The sequence below is a fragment of the Eurosta solidaginis genome, chromosome 1 (assembly GCF_040869045.1).
Source record: "Eurosta solidaginis isolate ZX-2024a chromosome 1, ASM4086904v1, whole genome shotgun sequence".
NCBI lineage: Eukaryota > Metazoa > Arthropoda > Insecta > Diptera > Tephritidae > Eurosta > Eurosta solidaginis.
The window spans coordinates 296,414,868-296,439,327 of record NC_090319.1 but is presented as its reverse complement, the minus strand read 5'-3'; the positions used below and the strand labels follow the sequence as shown (position 1 = coordinate 296,439,327).

The window sequence follows — 24,460 nt, the reverse complement described above, 5'->3', positions numbered from 1 at the left end:
TACTAAAATTTCTTACGTCGTATCGTACTATGCCGAATGCAAAGGGTGTATCACCAGCACATCTTTTACATGGTCGTCCTGCACGTACTGTCCTTTCGCAGATGTTTTCAGTGAAAAATGACAAAAAAGATTTTGAAGAAACTACAACCAAATTTTCTCCTAAGGAAAGTGTTTACATCCGTAACTATGGTCGTGGAGAAAAATGGTTAAAAGGGTTCGTAGACAGGCGCCTGGGAAAAGTGATGTACGTAGTAAAAACTAGTATGGGCTACTATAAACGACACCAAAATCAAATGAAAATTCGACATGTGAACAACGAAACAGCAGTTGATGATAAAAGAGGAGAAACTGATCCAGTTACCAACTTATTGCTACCAGATACTACGGCGAATGCAGATAATGAGCATTCTCAAGAACAGTCAACAAGTCCAAAAGAAGTTCGTCGAAGCAGCCGTATGCGCAAATCGGTACACCGCTATCAAGCAGAAGATTTTCGCAATTAAAGCGGGGGATGGTGTTGTGTATGCAAATTCAAATTTACTAACAACAATGAATTTTTATTCTCAGTGTAAAACTAACTTTATTAATTGATATATTTGACGTTGTAATTTTTGTAAATATGGCAATGCTGAATTATGCCATCAGAAATAAAATGTCATTAGGTTTAGAGCAATCAAAGCGTGCATATCTCAACGGCTACCGAAGTGTGTGAGTATAACCTAATAATAAACTTAACACTATATCTATCTCGATTCCTTTATATATGTACAACCAACCGTTATCCAATCAAACTTAATATACTCTGCTCAGGAACCAACATACCAAATTTCATCAAGATACCTCAAAATTTACTCAAGTTATCGTGTTAACGGACGGACGGACGGACGGACGGACGGACATGGCTCAATCAAATTTTTTTTCGATCCTGATTATTTTGATATATGGAAGTCTATATCTATCTCGATTCCTTTATATATGTACAACCAACCGTTATCTAATCAAACTTAATATACTCTGTGAGCTCTGATCAACTGAGTATAAAAACCATCCCATAAACCCAGTAAGCTATTTGCGCATAGTTTATATTTTATGCCTAATACGGAGAAATGTGTTTAATTGATTTGTATATAAATCGGAATGTGTTTGCATTATTTTCAGCGTTTGCCTTTAATTTCATTTAAATAAACTAATAGGTACATCGAAAGATCCTAAGTATATTAACTAGTATAACCTACAGAAATTTAAAAATTTAAGATTTCCACAGCAGCTAACAGGGCCGGCAATGCCAAAAAAACAGCCCAACTTAAAACAGACACTCTAATACAGATATTCACACATGTATAAGACATACCCTCATCAATTTACTTAGGCAAATACGCTAGACAGTAAATAAGTTCGTACTTATATTTGTATTTATAACATGCTGGTATGAGCTTTTTAATTACGAATTATATTTACCTCACTTTCGCGTTTTATCTTTCATTCTGCAACATATGCATTTAACATATGTCCTCTTTGCTTTTTGTATTCTTTGTAGAAAAAAAGCGATGGTCAGCATGGAAGGACAGTTTTTGGTTCGTCAAACTTATGATGATGAAATCACATACAATCTCATAGGCGCAGCGGTGGAAATATTAAGTGAGTACATGATTATACAGTTTTATATATTTAAATATTTATATACACCTAAATGTTAACGCCTATCTGTCGGCATTACCGTAATTTATTGTATTTATTATATGAATACCGCCGTTCGTTTTTATCTTCTTTTTCCATTTGGTTTCCTGCAGATATACCAGCGGATGATATATTGGAGCTTTTTGGTAAAACCTTTTTTGAATTTTGCCAAGATTCAGGTTATGATAAGATACTGCAAGTTCTGGGCGCAACGCCGCGTGATTTTCTACAGGTTAGCATATTTGTATGTGTCTTGCATGTAAATGGAGGTAAAATCGTTCATCGACGTTTATTTAGTTTTCCCTCCTATAATTTTATGTTGCTTGTGGCTAAGGTCATTTATATATTTAATATTCCTATTCATATCTGCGATTGTTGCCAATCTTACATACTTTGGTGAGTAGAATGACCAGTTGAAAAAAGCTTAAATTAAAAAAAATTATAAAGAGCGTATTGAACATAGAATATAATTATTATTATTATTAATTTTCACAAATTTAGTACTCAAAAGATGTAACACGCAGAAGGACAATCATTTTATTATTGTTAGGTAATCAGAGCTCTCCCAATCATAGAGACTGTCATGCTAAGCATAATGCTGACGATCTTACGAATATTCGTGTTAGGAAACATTATCGTAACCATAACCGTAATCGTAGCACTAGCCGTTACCGTAATCATAGTCGTCTTTGTTAGTGTAACCACTACCGTAATCGTATCTTAAACTTAACCCGAAACCGTAAACTTAACTTTGACTTTAACCGTAACTTATGCTTCACTCTAATTGCAATGTAGTTGTAATCGTTACTCAACATTTTTTCAAAAATATCCTATAAAGTTTTTGTGGGGTGGTTACAAGCTTTTATTTGAGCACAAATTCAATTCAGCGGTAACTTTACCAGAAACAAATAGTTTTGAGTGTTTTTGAGAGAGCTTCGTTGGCTTCTTCTCGGTAACAATCAATACCGACAAGTTAAAGCGATACCGACAAATGACATCAGTTTTTTTATTGATAGCGAATTATTATTGCCATCGATTTTATACTGAAGTTTTTTTTAAGTCGTCCTTAGCAAATCGATAAAATTACGATACAAAATTGTCAACACTCATATAAGAAGATAACATATGAATACATTTCTGCAAGCAAAATCGATAACTTTTGAAGAACAAATCGATAACACGCCGACAACATATTGGTAACGCTCCGATAACAAATCTTCCGTCAGTTTCCGAATACAAATTGATCTCCCTTTGATAACTTAACTCTAACTTTTCCATAACTAATCGTTTACGTTTTAATCAAAAAATTCATCACTTTTCGATAACACCCCGATAATAAATTGGTAATAATCCGAAAACGAATTGATAATATTTTAGTAACATGTCGATAACTTTTCGCTGATAATTCGATACCTTTTCAAATAACTCGATGAATGAAAATCGATTTTATTTTATTTTGGTTCATTTAAGTCAATTTAATTTAATTTTTTTTTTTTTATTATTTTTAATTTTTTTTTTTTTTCATATTATTTTGTTTTATTTTATTTTATCTTATATTATTTAATTTTATTTTATTCTATTTTGCTGACTTTATTTTATTTTGTGTTTCTTTTCTATTTTATTTAATTTGACTTAAGTATATTTAACTAAAAAAATTTGTAATTATTTTTTTATTTTATTTTTTTATTATTTTATTTTATTTTATTTTTTTTTTATTTTTTTTTTATTTTGTTCTATTTTATCTTATTTTATTTATTATGGGTTCAAACCCCGGGCAAAGCAACATCAAAATTTTAGAAATAAGATTTTTCAATTAGAAGACAATTTTTCTAAGCGGAGTCGCCCCTCGGCAGTGTTTGGCAAGCGCTCCGGGTGTATTTCTGCCATGAAAAGCTCTCAGTGAAAACTCATCTGCCTTTCAGATGCCGTTCGGAGTCGGCATAAAGCATGTAGGTCCCGTCCGGCCAATTTGTAGGGAAAATCAAGAGGAGCACGACGCAAATTGGAAGAGAAGCTCGGCCTTAGATCTCTTCGGAGGTTATCGCGCCTTACATGTATGTATGTTATTTTATTTTATTTTATTTTGTTTTATTTTAACTTATATTATTTTTCTAATTTTCTTTTATGTTTTTTCATTTGGTTTCACTTTATTTTATTTTATTTTTTTTAATATTTTTTTTTTCAATAATTTAATTTAAATTTATTAAATTTTATTTTTTATTTTATTTAATGTGTTTTATTTTGTTTCATGTTATTTTATCTTATATTATTTTTATTTTATTTTATTTGATTTTAATTTATTTTATTTTATTTTTTTAGTAGTATTTTTCTAATTTTATTTTATTTTTTTTTTTTCATTTGGTTTCACTTTATTTTTGCTTTATTTTTTTTTATAATTTTTTTTTAATTTAATTTAAATTTATTTTATTTTATTTTTTTTTTTTATTTTATTTGATGTATTTTATTTTGTATCGTTTTATTTTATCTTACATAATTTTTATTTTATTTTATTTGATTTTAAATTATTTTATTTTATTTTTTTCTAGTTTAATTAAATTTTATTTATTTAATTTTTTATTTTATTTTATTTCGTTTTATTTTGTTTATTTTTTTATTTTCATTTTATTTTTTTTTTTTTATTTTATTTTCTTTAATTTCATTTTATTTTGTTTATTTTTTCTTATTTTATTTTATTTTATTTTATCTTATATTAAATTGTTTTATTATACTCAGTTGAGCAGAGCTCACAGAATATATTAACTTTGATTGGATAACGGTTGGTTGTACAGGTATAAAGGAATCGAGATAGATATAGACTTCCATATATCAAAATCATCAGTATCGAAAAAAAATTTGATTGAGCCATGTCTGTCCGTCCTTCCGTCCGTCCGTCTGTCCGTTAACACGATAACTTGAGTAAATTTTGAGGTATCTTGATGAAATTTGGTATGTGGATTCCTGGGCACCCATCTCAGATCGCTATTTAAAATGAACGATATCGGACTATAACCACGCCCACTTTTTCGATATCGAAAATTTCGAAAAACGGAAAAAATGCGATAATTCATTGCTAAAGGCGGTTAAAGCGATGAAACTAGGCACATGGGTTGACGTTATGACGCAGAATAGAAAATTAGTAAGATTTTGGACAATGGGCGTGGCACCGCCCACTTTTACAAGAAGGTAATTTAAAAGTTTTTCAAGCTATAATTTGGCAGTCGTTGAAGATATCATGATGAAATTTGGCAGGAACGTTACTGCTATTACTATATATGTGCTGCATAAAAATTGGCAAAATCGGATAAAGAACACGCCCACTTTTTAAAAAAAAATTTTTTTTAATTCAAATTTTAACAAAAAATTTAATATCTTTACTGTATATAAGTAAATTAAGTCAAAATTCAACTCCAGTAATAATATGATGCAACAAAATACAAAAATAAAAGAAAATTTCAAAATGGGCGTGGCTCCGCCCATTTTTATTTAGTTTGTCTAGAATACTTTTAATGCCATAAGTCGAACAAAAATTTACCAATCCTTCTCAAAATGGTAGGAGCATAGATTCTATGACGGTAACTGTTCTGTGTGAAAATGGGCGAAATCGGTGGAAGCCACGCCCAGTTTTTATACACAGTCCACCGTCTGTCCTTCCGCTCGGCCGTTAACACAATAACTTGAGCAAAAACCGACATATCTTTACTAAACTTAGCCCACGTACTTATCTGAACTCTCTTTATCTTGATATAAAAAATGGCCGAAATCCGACCATAACCACGCCCACTTATCGATATCGAAAATTACGAAAAATGAAAAAAATGCCATAATTCTATACCAAATGCGAAAAAAGGGATGAAACATGGTAACTGGATTGGTTTATTGACGCAAAATATAACTTTGGAAAAAACTTTGTAAAATGGGTGTGACACCTACCATATTAAGTAGAAGAAAATGAAAAATTTCTACAAGGCGAAATCAACAGCCCTTGGAATCTTGGCAGGAATACTGTTAGTGGTATTGCATATATAAATAAATTAGCAGTACCCGACAGATGATTTTCTGGATCACCTGGTCCAAAATTTGGTCGATGTCGCGAGAACGCCTTCACATATACATCTAAGGGCCACTCGCTTTTAAAACCCTCATTAATACTTTTAATTTGATATCCATATCGTACAAACACATTCTAGAGTCACTCCTGGCCCACCCTAATGGCGATATCTCGAAAAGGCGTCCACCTATAGACCTAATGCCCACTCCCTCTTAAAATGCTCAGTAACACCTTTCGTTTGATACCCATATCGTACAAACATTCTAGAGTCACCCCTGGCCCACCCTAATGGCGATATCTCGAAAAGGCGTCCACCTATAGACCTAATGTCCACTCCCTCTTAAAATGCTCAGTAACATCTTTCATTTGATTCCCATATCGTACAAACACATTCTAGAGACACCCCTGGTCCACTTTTATGGCGATATCTCGAAACGGCGTCCACCTATGGAACTAAGGATCACTCCTTTTCAAAATACTCATTAACAGCTTTCATTTGATACCCATATCGTACAAACATATTCTAGAGTCACCCCCATTCCCCTTTAAAATACTCATTACCACCTTTCATTTGATACCCATATCGTACAAACACATTCTAGAGTCACCCCTGGTCCACCTTAATGACGATATCTCGAAAAGGCGTCCACCGATAGACCTAAGGCCCACTCCCTCTTAAAATGCTCAGTAACACCTTTCATTTGATACCCATATCGTACAAACAAATTCTAGGGTCAGCCCTGGTCCACCTTTATGGCGATATCCCTAAATGGCGTCCATCCATAGAACTATGGCCTACTCTCTCTCAAAATACTCTTTTAATACCTTCCATTTGATACACATGTCATACAACCACATTCCAGGGTTACCCTAGGTTCATTTTCCTACATCGTGATTTTCCTTATTTTGTCTCCATAGCTCTCAACTGAGTATGTAATGTTCGGTTACACCCGAACTTAGCCTTCCTTACTTGTTTTTTTCATTTTTTTAGTTTTTATTTATTTTTTTTTTTTACTAGTATTTATTTTTTCTTCCGTTTTTCAATTTTCCATCTAATTTTTCCTTTTATTATGCTTCCCTTTCCCCTCTTCTTCTTTTCCCACATCCATATTTATGTTGTTTTAATTTTTCGCATGCCCATTCTTCCATTTACTGTTGAGCTGATCTCAGTTAAACTCATGCAGTCTTTGAATTGCAATTTCCCTACCGTGAGCAAAGATATAAATAAACTCAACAAAAAACTTTAACAAAATCATGGCACGCTTAATGTTATTTCTTAAGAGACTATCCTTTGCAATTCACATTACAGACGTGTTGTACCTTATCTCGAACCACCTTTCACCAGTATATTAGTCAATCACCATTGACTGTTCGCCTCTAAGTAATTTTCTTGAAACAAGAAAAATTATGTGCTTATATTTCATATAATTCTATGAACGCACACTCGCAGCTGTGTCCATTCAATTGCATCGAGTTTCCTTTTTTTTCGTTTTTTTACTTCATTCCTTCAGCTGTGCACCCTTTGGCGACTTTTGCTATTGTTTTTTAGCTGACACTGTGCAATCATTGCTTTACTGCCATAAAAGGCTAGTGACAATGCATTTACATACATTATTAATTCTTGTATTTTTTGCATTTATTCTACGTCACCTTTATATTTATTTTTATAATCTTCTTTGAATTGCTTATCCATTTTGTTCGTGCCATTGCAGAATCTGGACGCATTGCATGACCATCTGGGCACTTTATATCCTGGTATGCGTGCGCCTTCATTTCGTTGTACGGAAAAGGATGGGTCCCTGCTGTTACATTACTATTCGGAACGACCCGGTTTGGAGCACATAGTGATTGGAATTGTTAAGGTAAGTGTGTCAATAGTTAGAGCTTTGCGATGAGAAATTTGGGTGTTACAAATTAAATCGGGTTACATCTTGGTGGTGACGTTCGATCGGTATCTGAATTTTAGCGAGTTTGCATCCACAATTGAGGGAACGTGTGGAATAATGATATAAGTCGAGTTACACCGTTTTTTATAAATCAACTAAATAAAAAGGGCACGATTACATACGCATACCATATTAATCTTAGAAAATAATAATGATATTTAACAAAGATATTGGCTTCATTTATGGCAAAACGGTATAACTCTCTAATAAAATTTTGCAGTAGTGAAGCATGGAAATGGTATGAAAATATATTCAATGTCGTAGACCAGAAAGAACTGAAAAATAAAAGAATTGAAGTGGTTTCAAAAACGACTAAGCAGACAGGGAACTCCATTTTTAAAAATAGAAAAAGTTTAAAAATGATAAAAGTAGTAAAAAAATTGCTAAAAGTAACAAACGGAAATAACAAATAGTTATAAGCACATTTAAATAATAGGATATAATGTATTTAACAATGGTTATTAATGTATCTACTATTTTGTTTAATAAAGTATTTCAATCAAAATATTTGATATTCGATCTATGGAATAACGGTAACACTCAAAAAAGAGAAATCATCCATTTTCTTATAAAATTATGTATATATAAAATTTGTTACTTTTTCTTATCAAAGAATCATACTATCTAAAATCCTACCAAGTAGGATTATTATAAATTTATTGTTACCTGCATTGTTAAGTTGTTTTCGCTTTTCTCAAAAGGTTAATTCTTGAGTTATACCATTATTCCACACATCCCCTCAATTGTTCGTTAAATCCAGAGCCGCAATAAAATCCTCAAATATTTTACCGGCAGCACTTGGGGTAACGATATCGAGTTATTCATTATCACTAACAAAGCACTTGGCCAGCCGCTTGCATGCTACACGTCCCCGATATGGTCGCCAGCCTAAAGGTTACTCGCTCTAAGAAAATACAGGCCTGTCAAAACACCGTTTTCAGAACCGCTACGAGCTGTCTTCTTATGGCCCCAGAAGACCACCTATACAGTGAGGCAAGAATACTCCCCATTAGAGAGTGAAATGAAATGCTAGGCAAACAGTTTCTATTCAATACCCAGAAACCTGAGCTAATTGACTTAAGGAGCCACCTGTGGAAGCATCATAAGGAAATACGGTACCTGAGAACTAAGCCGTATTCAGAAGTAGAACACAAAACGGTCCTCAGTGATATCCACAAAAAATCGTCGGACCCTATGCCAGGAACTACCCGGCGAACGCCGTTGTTAAAGTTAAATACCCTGAACTCGCAGAAGAGGAAAGCAAACTCCCTAGCGAGACGCGCTTAACTTTGATCTGGATACTGTAACAGAATAAACTCTTACCTATACGGAATCAAACCAGATATACATAATGTAGGTCGTGCATGCAATGTGTCCCCACTCGACACCAACCATATTTTAAAAGTGGAACCAAAATATCAATTCAAAGCATCTATCGTCAACTAGAGAGAGAAATTTTGACTTAACAAAAATTTTATAATATCCCTTAAGACACTTCTTCGAGCATTTTCTAGGCTAATTTTATAAGTATTTATAACACCTCTTTGGTTTGGACTCTCTGCAATTAAGTGAAATACCATTGTGTGTATTGTAGCGTTAAGCGTCATGCCCACCTATACAATACATTTTGCGGCATTACGCATCATGAACTCCTATGCCAATATATTTTAGTAATAGCATAATCATATTACAATATTATACAACATAAATTATTGACCTAACACAGCGGTTAGCTAACATCCATGGAATGCCGAATATGAAACCCTTGTCAGTTCACAAATAATAAATTCTGCTTATCGTCAATTTTAGTTTGTCACCAATATATTTACATACAACCACTAATGAGAATTAACCAAACATTTCACATGAATATCGATTTGCTGACAATGCATACAAATTTACAAATATGCATAGCATGCATACAAATCTACATGTATGCAGGCTATGCATACAAATCTACATGTATGCTTAGTGTTAATACAAATGTACATATTTTTAGTATTAGGATAATTATGAATGTGTAGGTTAAGAATGTATCTATAAAAGAAAAAGAATTTGTTCAATAAAATCAATGATTGGCTGACATTCAACGACAAAACATTTCCCTTTTTATTCAAATATTTCATGGCGATCCTGCCAGCCTGATCTTCAATTAGCTGAAGAATTTGCTCTTAAACAAAATTCGCTAGATCTTGCTGGAGGAAGATCCTGACAGTTCAGATCAAAAATTAGCACAAATGCTAAAAGATATCTGACTGGCCAGAGATAGTGACCATTTTTAAACAATTAAAAAGTTTTCACAAAAAAAAAGGGAGGATAAAGAGCACAAACGGCAATACTATGTGGCACCAGTAAAGATCGGAATTCTAACAAGGAGAAGCCTTTTTGGCAAGGATTCGAAACTGTACTACTATGTGGCACCAGGGAAGATTAGAATTTTAACAAAGGAAGCCTTTCGGCAAAGATTCGATAAAAACGGAACATTTCACCAGTGAAGATTGGAATTTTAACAAAGAAAGCCTTTTCGGCAAAGATTCGATAAAAACGGAACATTACTATATAACCATAAAAACGGAACAGCAAGCGAGCATAGAAGAAGTGGAATACAAATTAGCAGCAAAACAGGATCGGAGGATATCATTACCATTGGCGGCGTACCAGCAATATAAGTATAAAAATTAGAAATAAATTGGGCGGCCTTTACGGACGCTAAACCATTAGCAAAAATGAAAGTTTTTGCTTAGGAATTTTTTTTTTGCTAAAAATAGGAATTGTATCGAAAAAATATAATGCAAACATTTAAAGAAAAGTGAAAAGAAAAAAAAAGAAATAGGAAGAATATATATGTTAAATTTTGAACAATTTTTTTTTTTTTTGAAAAAAAAAAGAAATTAAGAGAATTGAGAATCAAAAAATAAAAATATCTATTTGAGTAAATTGGAATGCCAGCTAAATACTGGGAACAACCCATTGCATTGGAAGATCAAGTAACTACAAATAAAGGAAAGGTAGATTATGAAAAACAGCTTCTATGGTTGAAACCATTTTGGAAGAAAATAGGTATGCAGAGAGAACCTACAGTAGAAGATGTAAAAAACCCTACAACAAGGCAAGAAGAAATAGCTAGGATGTTACGAATGGTCTTCCCAAATGAAAAATAAATTTTTAAAACAAAATTACGAATTTTAGAATTAAAACATAATAATAAGGCATATATTGGTTGACAAATAAGTAAATAAATAAAAACTTAATACATATTTTCTTGGCTTGGTGGATAAAAAAAGCCCAAGGAATTATGATAGCCATAGCTGATTACGAGGTAGGAAAAGGAAACTCTGAAACATCAGAGAACAGGATAGTAAGATATGAATCACCAGCTGAACCAGAAACAAAAGCTGCTCCCAACATTCCAGATGTTTTACTAGCAGTTTTGATCTGCGTTATCGTGCTATTAATCATAGGGATAGCCGCTAAACTTAAAACCTATATGAAATTTAAATATAGGCAAATGAATAACGTGCAACAGCGCGTCTAATATCCTTTTTTTATTTTTTTTTCTCATACCCAAGATTCCAAACTCAAAGCTGAGGAAGAGCAATAAACAAGTAAAATCTCAAATAGTAGGTCTTAAAATATCGCAGTCGACAGTAAAGACAGCCCTGCCTAAAACGAACAGCAAATCAAAAATTTGCATAATTCCTCTGAATGCTCCGAACAAAATAGTCATGAAGCAATAGAAAATTCTTGGACAGTGGAAATAGGCAAACCCTAACAAACAAAATATACAAAAATTTTAAAAACCAGCTCATAACAAAAACAAGCATGAAGAAAAAGTCACAAATAGAAAATATATATATAATAAGCGCTATATAAATTTGCAATAAAAGACTAGTCTCGTTTTCATCTTAGGATAGAAAAATGGTAGCGTCGAAAATTTCCAAGCAACCAGATTGTTGAGAAAGTTATTGACTTAGGACAATATTCGACCAGGCATAAAAGAAATGGCGGCAATCCAGGACTTTAAAAAAGGAAAACACATTTGTCCTGAGGGACAAATTTGTGATTAAGAATTGAATATTTACTGCAGTAGGCGAATTTGTAAAATAATAACTCTCTAAGATCAAATAATTGCACAAACCCAAAAAGGTTGTGCAGGTGACAATCCTGGTTTAAAAATAGAATAATTCTTCATAAACGTCATGACGATTCTGTCTTGGTGGCTGCCGCAAAAATCGCATGACAAATAAGATGAAAAATATCTTGCTGGAAAATATGAATATATCGAAAATATAAAAAGATCAGTTAAAGATACAAAACATTTTTGCATCCACTGTACCTTCCCTCTACCCATTAGCTGAAATACTAATATTATAAATTACCTTGCTCTTCCACCAGCTACAACAACTAAATTTTCCGAATAATTAGCTAAGCATTTTTTTTATTATTGGTTCTAATTTTAATATGACCCAATAGAGTAAGGAAATAAAAATATGAAACTTAGCGTTAATTAAAGAAGAAGTAACTCATAAGTTTACATAATTTCTAAAGAAAAGCGGATTTTAAATGAGTGCACACATTTAAAATCCGGCTATAAAATAAATACAATAAATAAAATAAGTAAAATTTAAAAATTTTTTTATAAGTAGATAATCGTTAAAGATAAATTTTGAAGAAAAAAAAATCTAATATCGAATGTTCTTAAACCAAATTCTTATTTGGGCGTTTTAAGACGGCAGCGAGATAGGGTCAGCAGGCGATATATGTATAAGTATTATAGAAGTGTGTGTAAATATATATGCACACATTTATGAAAACAATTTTTTTTTTTAATTCTTGCAGGCTGTTGCATCGAAATTGCATGGTGTCGAAGTGGAAATTGAGATCGTCAAACGGAAAGGTGATCCCATCGATGAAGAAGACCGCACAGATGTATTTTCTCAACAGCAACAACAACAACAACAGCAACCACAGCAATCAAGTAGTATAGTAACAACAGCAGGAATTGTACAAGAAGATAATAACAATCACAACAACACTAATAATAATAGCAGTAATAATAACGACAACGAACCCTATTTGGTGGATGAAGACGATGCGATTGCAATATCATCAACCGCAGATGTTAGCAATAAAAAGCAAGGTAAGGTATCAATTTTTAAAGCTTAAATAAATGCCATTGAGAAATAAACACAAAAGTATTTTACACTTTCACGAAAGTCAATAGCTACATAATAGAAACTTCCATGCGTGTGGAAAATATTTAGAGAAATATCAAGATATCAGTACTTATAAGAGGGTAAATTCGAAAATTTCATGAGGTTTAACTTGCCACTTTCTTTATCACTAAGTGTAGGCCTAGTAGTTGGTCAGTATTCAGCAGAATAATTGCCCTGTAGGGAAGTTGTCTTTATTTTCTTTTAGGAAAATCTCTGTAACTATTAAAGTCCCTTCGAATTTGGTGTCGTCTGGATAAAATCTCTTCTGAAAAGAGATCAAAAATGTTCCTCAAATACGTAGCAAAAATTTGAATATTTTCGAAAAATTATCGAATTTTTTTGTATTTGGGATATTTCTAAAATTTACGAAAGTTAAAAGGAGAAAAAATAACTCACTTTAAGGTATGGTCAAATTTTTAATAGGTTTTGTTCGCAGCTGCACAATAAGAACTACTCTGCGATAAAGCTCGTGAGTTGTGCGAAAATCGCAATACTATTGGCGTGTACTTTAGAATGGGTCGATTTATTAACCGATATCGCGCCATCGATTTTTCGATAGGATTTGGGCTCAGGAAAAAAAACTTTCACTACTCATACCCAAAAAAATAATTTTCGAGCATGCGAAATTTCATTTTTTTGATTTTGATGTTTAAGGTTTTTTTTTTTTTTATCTAATAAAGAAATTTTCATTTGATTGTAAAATTTGCATGTATACCCGGTTCGACCCAAAACACGGACATTTTTGGGTCGAACAGAGTATACATATGAAAAAATTAACGCTTATATGGGTACTCGGTTACATAAACGTCGCAGGCAAAGAGAAGGCAAATGAACTTGCAAAAGCAAGCACTGCTGGATGCTACAAAGGCGATCGAGATCCATCATTCGTTTACATCTATAAAAAAAACATACTTGGCAGATTCAAGGAGTTAGCGTTCTCCAACTGGTAATCTTAGAACACCTACTATATAGCCAAGGAAATCTGGCTGAATTACGATAGTAGGAGAACAAAGGACATACTAAATAGGTCAAGGAAATAAATTTTTAGAATCACTCACACAATCACAGGAAACGGGTCTCTCGGCCTACAAGCTGAGAGAATGAGGATCCCTGTCAACATTATTTACAGGAGCAGCGGCGTAGAAGGCAGCAAACAAACAATCACGCACTACCTGTGTGAATGCCCAGCTCTTGCAAACACTAGGTTTCTAAATATAGGCAGTTGTATACTGCTGGAATTAAGGAAGTAGGTAAATGCTTTGTACAAGATGTCAGCAGGTTTATTGTCTACACCAAATAGTTCCAGTAGAAATGTGCATTAGAATGATACTGCCTGTGCTACTTTGATATTGGAAAATTATCTTATTAAAGATGTTTAAATAAGAATTCTCAAACAAATATGGACATTTAGTTATGTAAAGGATTTCATAGAACGACATGTTCCCTGGGCCCTTCACAGGTCTGACACCTTAGTATATTTAAAGGACAATCTCGCTTAACCTATTACAGGTGTTTCAAGATGGCATAGTTAAGAGACCGGTTCTTTAAACCCATCACCTGTATGTCATCACAGTCATGTTAAAGGATCAGTTCATTCTACATATCACAAGTCTGTGACTATAGTCTATTTATGGGGGCTATTCGTCATCCCCAATGAGAACTCCATGCTACCTATGGCAGCGGGTTTTATATACCGGAGCAACTCGAAATTTTTCCCCACCAAAGGCTGTAATTTCAGTGTAATGCCATTCAGTGTAACTCCTTTTCCAAAGTTTTGAGGGTTTTTCATAAACAAAAAACCGAATCTGTGATGGGTATCTTATGATACTCAGCATGCCTTGTATACAGAGTATATAAACTTTGGTAACACAACGGTTTATCGTAACGGCATAAACGAATCGACATAAATATAGACTTACATATATCAAAATGCTCAGGATGAATAAAAGAATTGATTTAGCCATGTCCGTCCGTCCACCTGTCTGTGATCACGATAACTTGAGTAAATATTGAGATATCTTAATTAAATTTGGTACATTGATCTTTTGGCACCCCATTAAAATGAGCGAATTCAGATGACAACCACACCCACTTTTTAAATATATAACAATTTTGAAAACACAAAAAACCTGTTTATTTAGTTAATAATACACCTATAAGTTTGAGCTTTGATGTATGGACCTATACTGAGATTCTTGATAAAATATTGGGAAAAAAATTTGAAAAGTGGCGTGGCACCGCCCACTGGTGCTAAAATCAGTTTTACAAATATTATTTAACATAAATCAAAAAACGTTTAACCTATCATAACAAAATTCGGAAGAGAGGTTGCCTTTACTATAGGATATGTTTCAAAGAAATATTAACGAAATCGATTAAGTACCACGCCCACTTTTATAGAAAAGATTTTTAAAAGGGCCGTGGACGAATATATAGTAAGCTATATCTTTGCAAACAATAGCTTGATATCAATGACATTTTACTTTCTAAATTGAATTATAACGAAACGTTTAAAAAATTTTTAAGTTGGGGTGGCACTGCCCCTTTTTAGACTTAGCAATTTTCTATATTTCAAGAGGCATAACTAGAAGAAAAATTAACGGATCGTAATAAGATTGGGCACACATATTTTCCTGATAGCATGAAATATTTGTGGTAAAAATGGGCGGGATTGGTTAAGACCACGCCCACTTTTATATTAAAGGTGTTTAAAAGGGTCGTAGGATAGAATAATAATCTATATCTTAGCGAAAAATAGTTCACGCGAACTTAGACTCCCTGACTTTTTTGGGAATAATTTGTGTTTAAAATATGCCTCAATATTATTAGAAGTATGTTATCTAAAATTAACTGTACAAGTGAAACTCACGCTGAGTATATAATGTTCAGTTACACCCGAACTTAAACTCCCTTACTTGTTTTTGTTATCGGTATTTCATAGGTCCCTTGGCCAGAGCTTACAATTCATTATGAAGAACTTAAATACTAAATTCATTTAATAGATACAGCAATCAATTCTTTTTCAGTAATTTTCCACAAACACATTTTCACAATAATATTTTCTTTCTTTTTCTACACCTTTTCTTTCAACTCAACAAATTCAATTATTACATTAAATGCTTTCGTATCATGTAGCTCGTTGCCCATTTGCTCGTACTAAATCCCATTCGGCCTCATCAATAAGCAGCAGCAGCAAACAAGCGGATAGCTTTGATTGTGACCCCGACAAACCAGAACAAAAATGTTTACGTTTATTGAAAAACAAAAGTGATGACATCGAACGTTACGATCATGTGCAATTCCTCATACGTGAGATTAGCAACACTAACAGTAATCTAACAACAACAGCCAGTACATCGTTAGCTTCTTCAACAAGTGGCGATGAGCGTACGATAGCCTTATGTAAGGAGGAGACTAAAGAACCGCCGGATGAAGTGGATTTTTTGTGTGAAGGTGAGAATGAATCAATTTGTACAAATAGCACTAGCACAGAAGTTGTAGATCTACTGGATGAAATTTATTTTACAAGCGAAGGTGAGCAACAAATTGGCTATTACAATAAAAAAAATTCAAAATTGATTTGAACGACCATATTGAGAGTCTGCATATATGTATGTCATTAAAATGGTGTGTGAAAAGTGTAATCAACAGCTTGTAAATATGTTTGTTGCATGGGTTATTTGAAAAGCACTACGAAATATTTATGATTGGTCATTTTGTTTAAGTCGTTTAATCAATTTTATGTTTTTCGTTTGTTTACTTTTAATGGGAGGAAATATGATTTTCTAAGAAAATTTTGAAATAGCCCATGTAGAGTGGAACCCAATCTAATAAAGAATAAGTTTCCCTTTAAGGGAAAATATAAGGATTTCAGAGTATGTTAACTGTGAAAAATATTCAAATTGGATTGACAAGTGGATTATAGTGAAACCCTACAAATATTTTGGTTAGCTAATATGTGATACGACAACGTAATTTTAATTTCCACGTGTAAAATGCTCCACATTTCTTCTGCCTTATCAAAATATGATAGGTAGATCGTAATGAAGACTGGCTTTTTGTGATATTCCGACTTTGGTGTCACAGTATACTAAATAATTTAGTAAACTGACCATTCCGCTACCACCAAAGGGTTGAGGCCACCCATGGCTAAATGCCGGAGCCGGGTTGTGCGTTGGATGGGGGTCGTTAAAACACATGCATATGAATGTAAAAACTGAACAACATGATGTTTTTGTTGTTGTTGTAGCGAAAAAGACACTTTCCAAAGGTTTTGAGCAGTTTTATCGATGTTGATGGTCATTTACCGGCACGTTCCGGTAACAATGGCCATTAATATACTAGCCCGACCATCTCTAGAACGACTTAATATGACCACATTGAACCTTCTAGGTCATCTCGTCACCCACCCCCTAGCTTCATACGGAATTTGGAGTCGCCAGAACCTCGGCTGCTTAAGAGACAGTATTCTCCACAGGTAGCTGAGGTTGACAATCGGGTTGGAGAAGCTATAGATATTCTTTGCCCGCCCCCCTCACCCTTACCCCGTGGGGTGTGATATCTTCTTTTTTTGATGAGAGCCAAAGCAAAGAATTAAGTAATTATAATGTCCGACTAGTTGATGTTCCCCCCAATGAAAAGGAAACAAGAAGGACAGTGCAGGGCAGAAGGACAATAGGCACGTCTTCGACAAAGACAATAAAGAGTAAAACTCTACTCGAAGCACTGTGTGGGTTGTGTGGTGTCTCAAAAACTCGCGATTCATTGGCTGTCTGCTGATCGAAGGATAAGAAATCATACCCATCTTCGTAATCAACGGTAGACGTAACACAATTTTTTTAATAAGCGTACCCTGCAGGGAAAACTCTGCAAATTTGTGTTCGATGGGCAATGTTGCACTGCCTCGAAAGAAAGAAGGACGATAATTAGAATGAAAGAAGAAGAAGAGCGAACGTCGTAAGTGGTAAAAACTTCAGCTACTGGTCGATAGGAATAGTGCTAGAAATTTCTAGCAGAAAATTCGAGCAGAAAGTTTCAAAAGAGCATTGATAGCCTGTTAAAAACCCAGTTGATAGGGAAGGCGATTATGAGCCCGATAGGGATTTTTAAAAGGTTGAGCATCGAAATATATAAAAAAAAAATAAAAAAATAAATGTAAGGCGCAATAACCTTTGAAGAGATCTAAGGCCGAGCTTCTCTTCCAATTTGCACCGTGCTGATCTTGATTTTCCCTACAAATTGGCCGGACGGGACCTACATGTGTTATGCCGACTCCGAACGGCATCTGCAAGGCAGATGAGTTTTCACTGAGAGCTTTTCATGGCAGGAATACACCCGGAGCGCTTGCCCAACACTGCCGAGGGGCGACCCCGCTTAGAAAAATTTTCTTCTAAAACCTTATTTCTAAAATTTTGATGTTGCTTTGCCCGGGGTGTGAACCTGGGGCATATGGTGTGGTAGGCGGAGCACGCTACCATTACACCACGGTGGCCGCCAATCGAAATATATAGGTTCCCTTCAATAGTACTCAAGCGAGAGAGAACGCTATTACAAGTATGAATATACCATACACATATTTAGCATCCGAGGCTCTGGTGATCTAAATTTCCTTACAAAGGAGTGTGGAAGGATTATCGAAAAAGTTTGCAGTAGTCATATCAAATCGGTCCCAAGATGAACGAGCTAGTACCTTAATGTTACAAAAGAACGGAACATGCGCTGTTCATATGCGTCAAAAGAGCATTAATATCGACAACAGTGTTCAAAATCCTTGGGGAATGTCTTTATCACTACAACAATAAGAAGCAGAAGAAAACTAAACTGATGCCCAAATCCCTGCAGAATCAAGAGCTGTTTCGACATTCGACTAAAGTTATTTAATTGAGAAAAGCAATTTATTGGCTAAAAAATAGCTACACACCGGGAACCAACGTATTTCCATCGAGATGTGAAATTGCTGAAACCCAAGCTCATTCGATTGAAGTTTATGAGTACCCAAAGGGGAGTTGCCTGTATGTTGTTGGATCTGAATTTGAATTCACTGCAATGCTTTCAAGGTTTTGCCAAATAACATTAAGCAACAACAACCGCTCCATAAGTATAGGAACTACTCCGCGAAGCTACCAGAAACCAACAAATTCTGAAAACAAGGCGTTCCTTGTGGCCTAATTATGTACAGCGCCGTGATACTTTGCATTTATGCTACCCACAATCGCGTTCCCCACAACATAATCACAAAGGGACTAAGTTTTGATGTCACTCACTGAAGTGCAAGACTGGTTTCATATCAAACAAACTTTGGCTCACGCGAGAAAAAATGACTAATCGCATTAAACATAATTTACCCCTTAATCGTGGGATGGACCTCGGATTATTAGAGCTCTGTAGTTGTTGAACCCAGGGCATCCGGTGTGGTAGGCGGAGCACGCTACCATCACACCACGGTGGTGTAAAAAAATGGAGTGGTTCCTGAACCACTTTGACCGGTCTCTTGTGAAACAAAAAAGGGTGCATGCTATTTCAATACAATATCTTAATTTAAGTTAATTATTATTTCTAATTGCTATTTTTATGTACGGGTCCCTTTTTCGCTCTTATTTGGAATCCAAATCTATAAATAAAGTTTTGGTTGTAAAGTTGGAGATTCGGGCTATTAGCGAGCTTTGGGCAATTTTTGTCGTAATGCTTTTGTTTAGCTATATTTTATTAAAATAATTTGTTAAAAATAAACGATTGTGAGCACACTAAGAAATATGTTTGTGCTATGGCACTATTGTGAATATTTGAACTACATTACCGGCAGTTGCCACCACACGCCAGATGGCAGCGCAAGCTGTAAGTTTTAATTGATTGATAGAACAGTTGGTTTCTTTTGATATTTGATAAGACACTTCTATATTGGTTGCGCAAGATACGCACGGGTTCGGCTCGTTATTATTTATTACAGAATTTCGTTTTTATATTTTGCATGTCCCACTCCCTTCGACGGCTGCAATATTCCACACTGCTGCTATATTCCAAAAGCCGAATGCACCGTCCGACAAGTAAACCTAAACATTTTTTATATAAAGTTATATGCTCAATAACATATCCAAAAAAATGTATGAAACGAAACGCATCATGATTGCTATGAACCACAAATTGCACAAAAAAATTTTTGTTTTAAACTCGTATGTCATTGTGCATTTGTATCTTTGTAAAAGTACTTTTAATTGAACATTCAATATATAGTAATAACATTTCATTATATATCTCTCTTTTATTCATTTCTACTCAACCGTGATATATGCAGCTCCACTCATCTCGCCCGCCACATTTTGCAAAGTTTTCCCATTCCATTTAATGTTCGACCGACAGATGAAAATTGTGCAGGCTGGCAAATCTGTTTCGCGCGTCATACCAAGGTAAATATTAACAATGAATAAATAAAACAAAAAAAAAAACAATAATTTTAATATTTTTTTATTTATTTTATATAAAATAAAATAATTTAATTTTCAATTTTTAAAAATAAATACTTAATATAAATAAATAATAAAATATAGTATATAAAATTTACATTTAATAAACAATAAAATTTAAATAAAATATAAAATTGTAAATAATAAATTTTATATTTTATTTAAATTTTATTGTTTATTAAATGTATATTTTATATACTATATTTTATTATTTATTTATATTAAGTATTGATTTTTAAAAATTGAAAATTAAAGTATTTTATTTTATATAAAATACATAAAAAAATTTTAAAATTATTGATCATTTTCATACACAACCCCGCTGCGATGTTTATATAAACAAATTGACATGTCTCTAACTAGTCCAAATGGGAATCAGCAAAGTAGACAAAAATATTGAATGCAGTATTTGGTTATTTGGATTAAATCAAGCATAATTTTTCACGCAAAAAATATATCGCGACTGAAATATAAACTTTTTATTTCAATACTGGTATTGATTCCGAACGGTTTTATATTTTTATTCTAAAATCCAGCACCACCGGACTCAATTCAAAGTTTTCATGTTCTTACTCTTTTGTTCTTGAAAAACAAACAACTTGTTCTTAAAACAACAACCTTGTTCTTGAACTGACACCATTTTCTTGAAAAGAGAACGGCTAGTCTTAATTAATGAACAAATGTTCTATTAATGAGGACGATGTTCTTAAATTAAACCCAAGAAAAAAGAAACGGTACAATTCGTGCGCACTACAATGTTAAATACAATATTTGGCACAAGCTACCAAGCATTCGCAGTGGCCCAGCGGCTATGATGTTGCGATTGCGATTGTGTGGCGCGAGTTCGAACACCCTCAAACTCTGAAGTTTTTTAAAACGATTTTTTTTATGGTATATTTTTTTAACTCGTATTTTTCGCTCAGTTCGATTCACATAGGACATAGGCACAGGTAATTCTAAAACTTGTTATGAAATGTTTTAAGTATATATTCATATTACATCAATAAAAAAAAAATTTCTCACTAAGAGAAAGCCATAACAAAATGCATATTATGCGTTTTTTCAATTTTTGGACTTTAATAATATTTTTTTGTTATTAATATTTTTATTAATGACAAAAAAATTATTATTAATAAAAAAAAAAATAAATGAGTACCAATTGGAAAAATTTGCCTCTCCCCACCCCCCTTGCCACCCAAAGATCAAGCACAAACCGTTCTTGAATTGAGACCGAAAAATGTTAAATCAACCACAAATCGTTCTCAAAGCGTGAGAACGAAAGATCTTAAATCAAGCCCAAGTAGTGCTTGAAATGAGCACAGAAGATTCACACATCAATACCAAACTGATCATAAAATACGAACGGTGTGCTTGGAAAAACCGTTCTTAAAACAAGCCCATCGTTCACGAGTTACGAAAAAACGTACTTAACAGACTTTTGTCAAAGAATGTTCTTAATTTTGAACTTATTTCGTTCGTTTTAGAACGCGTTTTTCTCTGAGTGTAGTAATCTTAAAAGCTATTTGCCATTTTAACTTTTTTTATCATTCGAAAATGATTGCGTAATTATTAAGTCAATCAATTTGTCATCAATAAATAGCTCGTAAGAATTTAGTGTTTCGAAAATTGAGGCGGTTACACATAGCGTCACTATTTTTATTATATATGTACTTACCAAATTTTGCAAAAAAGGTCCCGTAATATTCAGTTAAAGAGTCAACTTACTCCATGATGATTTGCTCAGGAGCCGACTGTCCAAGTTGGTTTCCTTCGATTCGATCATTGTCGTCATTGAACAAGCAAAGTATTTCCACTGCACAAGCAACTTTCCCAGGAATTTTCTCTGCTTGATATGAAAGCAGCTGTCCACAATTTCTGTGTCACTAGTTGTATCTACAGTTTCAGGCAGCAATATCATTTGAAAGGAAGCCGCAACGTGCGGGCTTAATGGGTTAAGCAATTTGGTGCATGTTTCAGACCTTCAGCAGCAGAACCTAAAAAAATGGGTAGAATTTGGCGAATATTTCGCCAATACACCTTATAACAGTGATTTGTGTGATGAACCAAAACCTCACCCTTAGTTAAGGGTTTTTCGATGCACAATAATCCAATCGCAACCAAAAGGCTCGTTAAAACGGGCATTTTCAAATCCTTTTTAGGCCAACTGAGAGTAAGAAACTGATACATTGGCTCATTCGGGGTTTGAATATTTGGCAAGTGGAATGTGCAACATTGTTTCTTTGCTTATGCTGGATGGCACAACAACACGACACGTTTGTACCACGGCCTGCTGAATCTGTCTCGAACGGTCCAAATGGAAATTTTAGCCACAGGCCGCTGAAAGTTCTATTGCAGAGAATAATAGAATCAGAGTGACTATATTTTGCTCTTCAAATGTTTTTGGTTTTCTTTTCGATAATAGAATGTAGCCTAGACTGGGTCGAAAAAAAAGTTGCTAATGTCCGCCCCTAAATTTGAAGATTATGTTGAGAGGGTTTCGGAAAATTTTTTTTTAATTTTTTTTGATCCTTCGAAATACAGCCAAAAAGGTTTTTTCGTTGTAACTTGGTTATTTGACGTCCGATTTTTAAAATTGGTATATCATTATTTTGGCCGTTTGATGTCCTTTTAAGCTATGAAGTCGTTTTCACATGATTAGGTCAGCTAACAAAGTTTAACCCTCCCCTCTTAATGTATGTTTTTTCCTTACCAAAGGAAAGTACTTGAAAATTCAAGAAAATTTTGCTCTGAAACCATATTACTAAAATAATAAACAAAGAATTAGGGTTATTCCGGTCAATTTTAATAAATTTTAATATTTTGTTTTTAGGCTATTTGACCTATTGTGGGTTCCAGTAAGAAATAAAAATTTGGTAATTATTCCACTGTTGCGGCCCTACGTTTCGCTAGCCGTCCTAGCTTCTTCAGGGGCGAAGTCTATTTATTTTCAACAATAAAACATAAGAAATAATTACATTAGTTTTTTTGTCACAATTTTTGAAATTCAACAACAATAAAGTGTCACAAAACAACAATTTTAGCTAAGCTAATACTAATTAAGTTACAAAAAGGACGCACATACATGTATACACGTAAACAAAAATTAACATCACTCACATGATATTTTTTCTTTTTCTTTTTGTAATTGTATTATTACTAATGTAATTATTTCTTATGTTTTATTGTTGAAAATAAATAGACTTCGCCCCTGAAGAAGCTAGGACGGCTAGCGAAACGTAGGGCCGCAACAGTGGAATAATTACCAAATTTTTATTTCTTACTGGAACCCACAATAGGTCAAATAGCATAAAAATTAAATATTAAAATAAACAAAGAAGTTATAGCACTTTCAATATTTATTGCAACAGTTATTTTGCCTGATTCTTATTATACTTAGACCTGAAACTCATGATATTTTTGGAAGAAAAATTGCAGGGTTTGCATTGAAAAGTTAGTAAAGATATGCCAAATATCATGATATTATATCATCCAAAATATTATGTTTCAACTCAGACTAACTTTGACAGTCGTCACATTTTAAGCTTTCAGTAAGAAATACAGACATTGATATCCAGTGAAAGTTCAAACAACGGCTAAAGTTGACTAAAGTTCAACTATACCATTTTGTGTGGTAGGAGTAAACTAAGCTCAACTTGACTGAAGCTTAAACTCGCACCGAACAAGTGGATATTGGATACCAGTACCTGAATGCAACAAGGTTAATCATGAATAAATCGTCATCCTTCTGGGCAAAATCACTAGGTCCAAAATTATTCAATGACTTACGCTTGTCACAAAAAAGTTCCTATGCGACTTGATGATTAATTCCTAAGCATTCAACCAGCTTTACATGTTGAAATAGACGTAGTGAGGTTTTCTCTCGAAATTGCTCATTTTTGCGAATGTTTGCTGTCATTAACTTAAAATAACTTAAATGGACTTAGTGCCTTTTGCTTGAACGCCGACTACATGTCGGTTTAATGACAATATTACCAAATATAAATATTATAAGAGGAGGATAAACATAAATATATTGGCAATTTCTTTAGTATAGCTTTGAAACAAATCGCAAAGCTAACAAGTAAGGAAGGCTAAGTTCGGGTGTAACCGAAC

The 24,460-nt window shown here is 33.6% G+C and overlaps 1 protein-coding gene across 2 annotated transcripts in view; it reads left to right on the top strand.

Moving 5' to 3' along the window:
• Positions 1 to 24,460, top strand: part of Gycbeta100B (guanylate cyclase soluble subunit beta-1-like) — a 522,131-nt gene that overhangs the window by 331,232 nt on the left and 166,439 nt on the right. Inside the window, exons 4-9 of one of the 2 annotated variants that reach the window (XM_067761157.1) lie at positions 1,538 to 1,638; positions 1,791 to 1,909; positions 7,438 to 7,587; positions 12,511 to 12,811; positions 16,023 to 16,340; positions 20,179 to 20,290. In XM_067761157.1, coding sequence (XP_067617258.1) covers positions 1,538 to 1,638; positions 1,791 to 1,909; positions 7,438 to 7,587; positions 12,511 to 12,811; positions 16,023 to 16,340; positions 20,179 to 20,290 — 1,101 coding nt within the window. Of the gene's footprint in view, positions 1 to 1,537; positions 1,639 to 1,790; positions 1,910 to 7,437; positions 7,588 to 12,510; positions 12,812 to 16,022; positions 16,422 to 20,178; positions 20,291 to 24,460 lie in introns of both variants that reach the window. The other variant, XM_067761156.1, reaches the window with a different exon arrangement.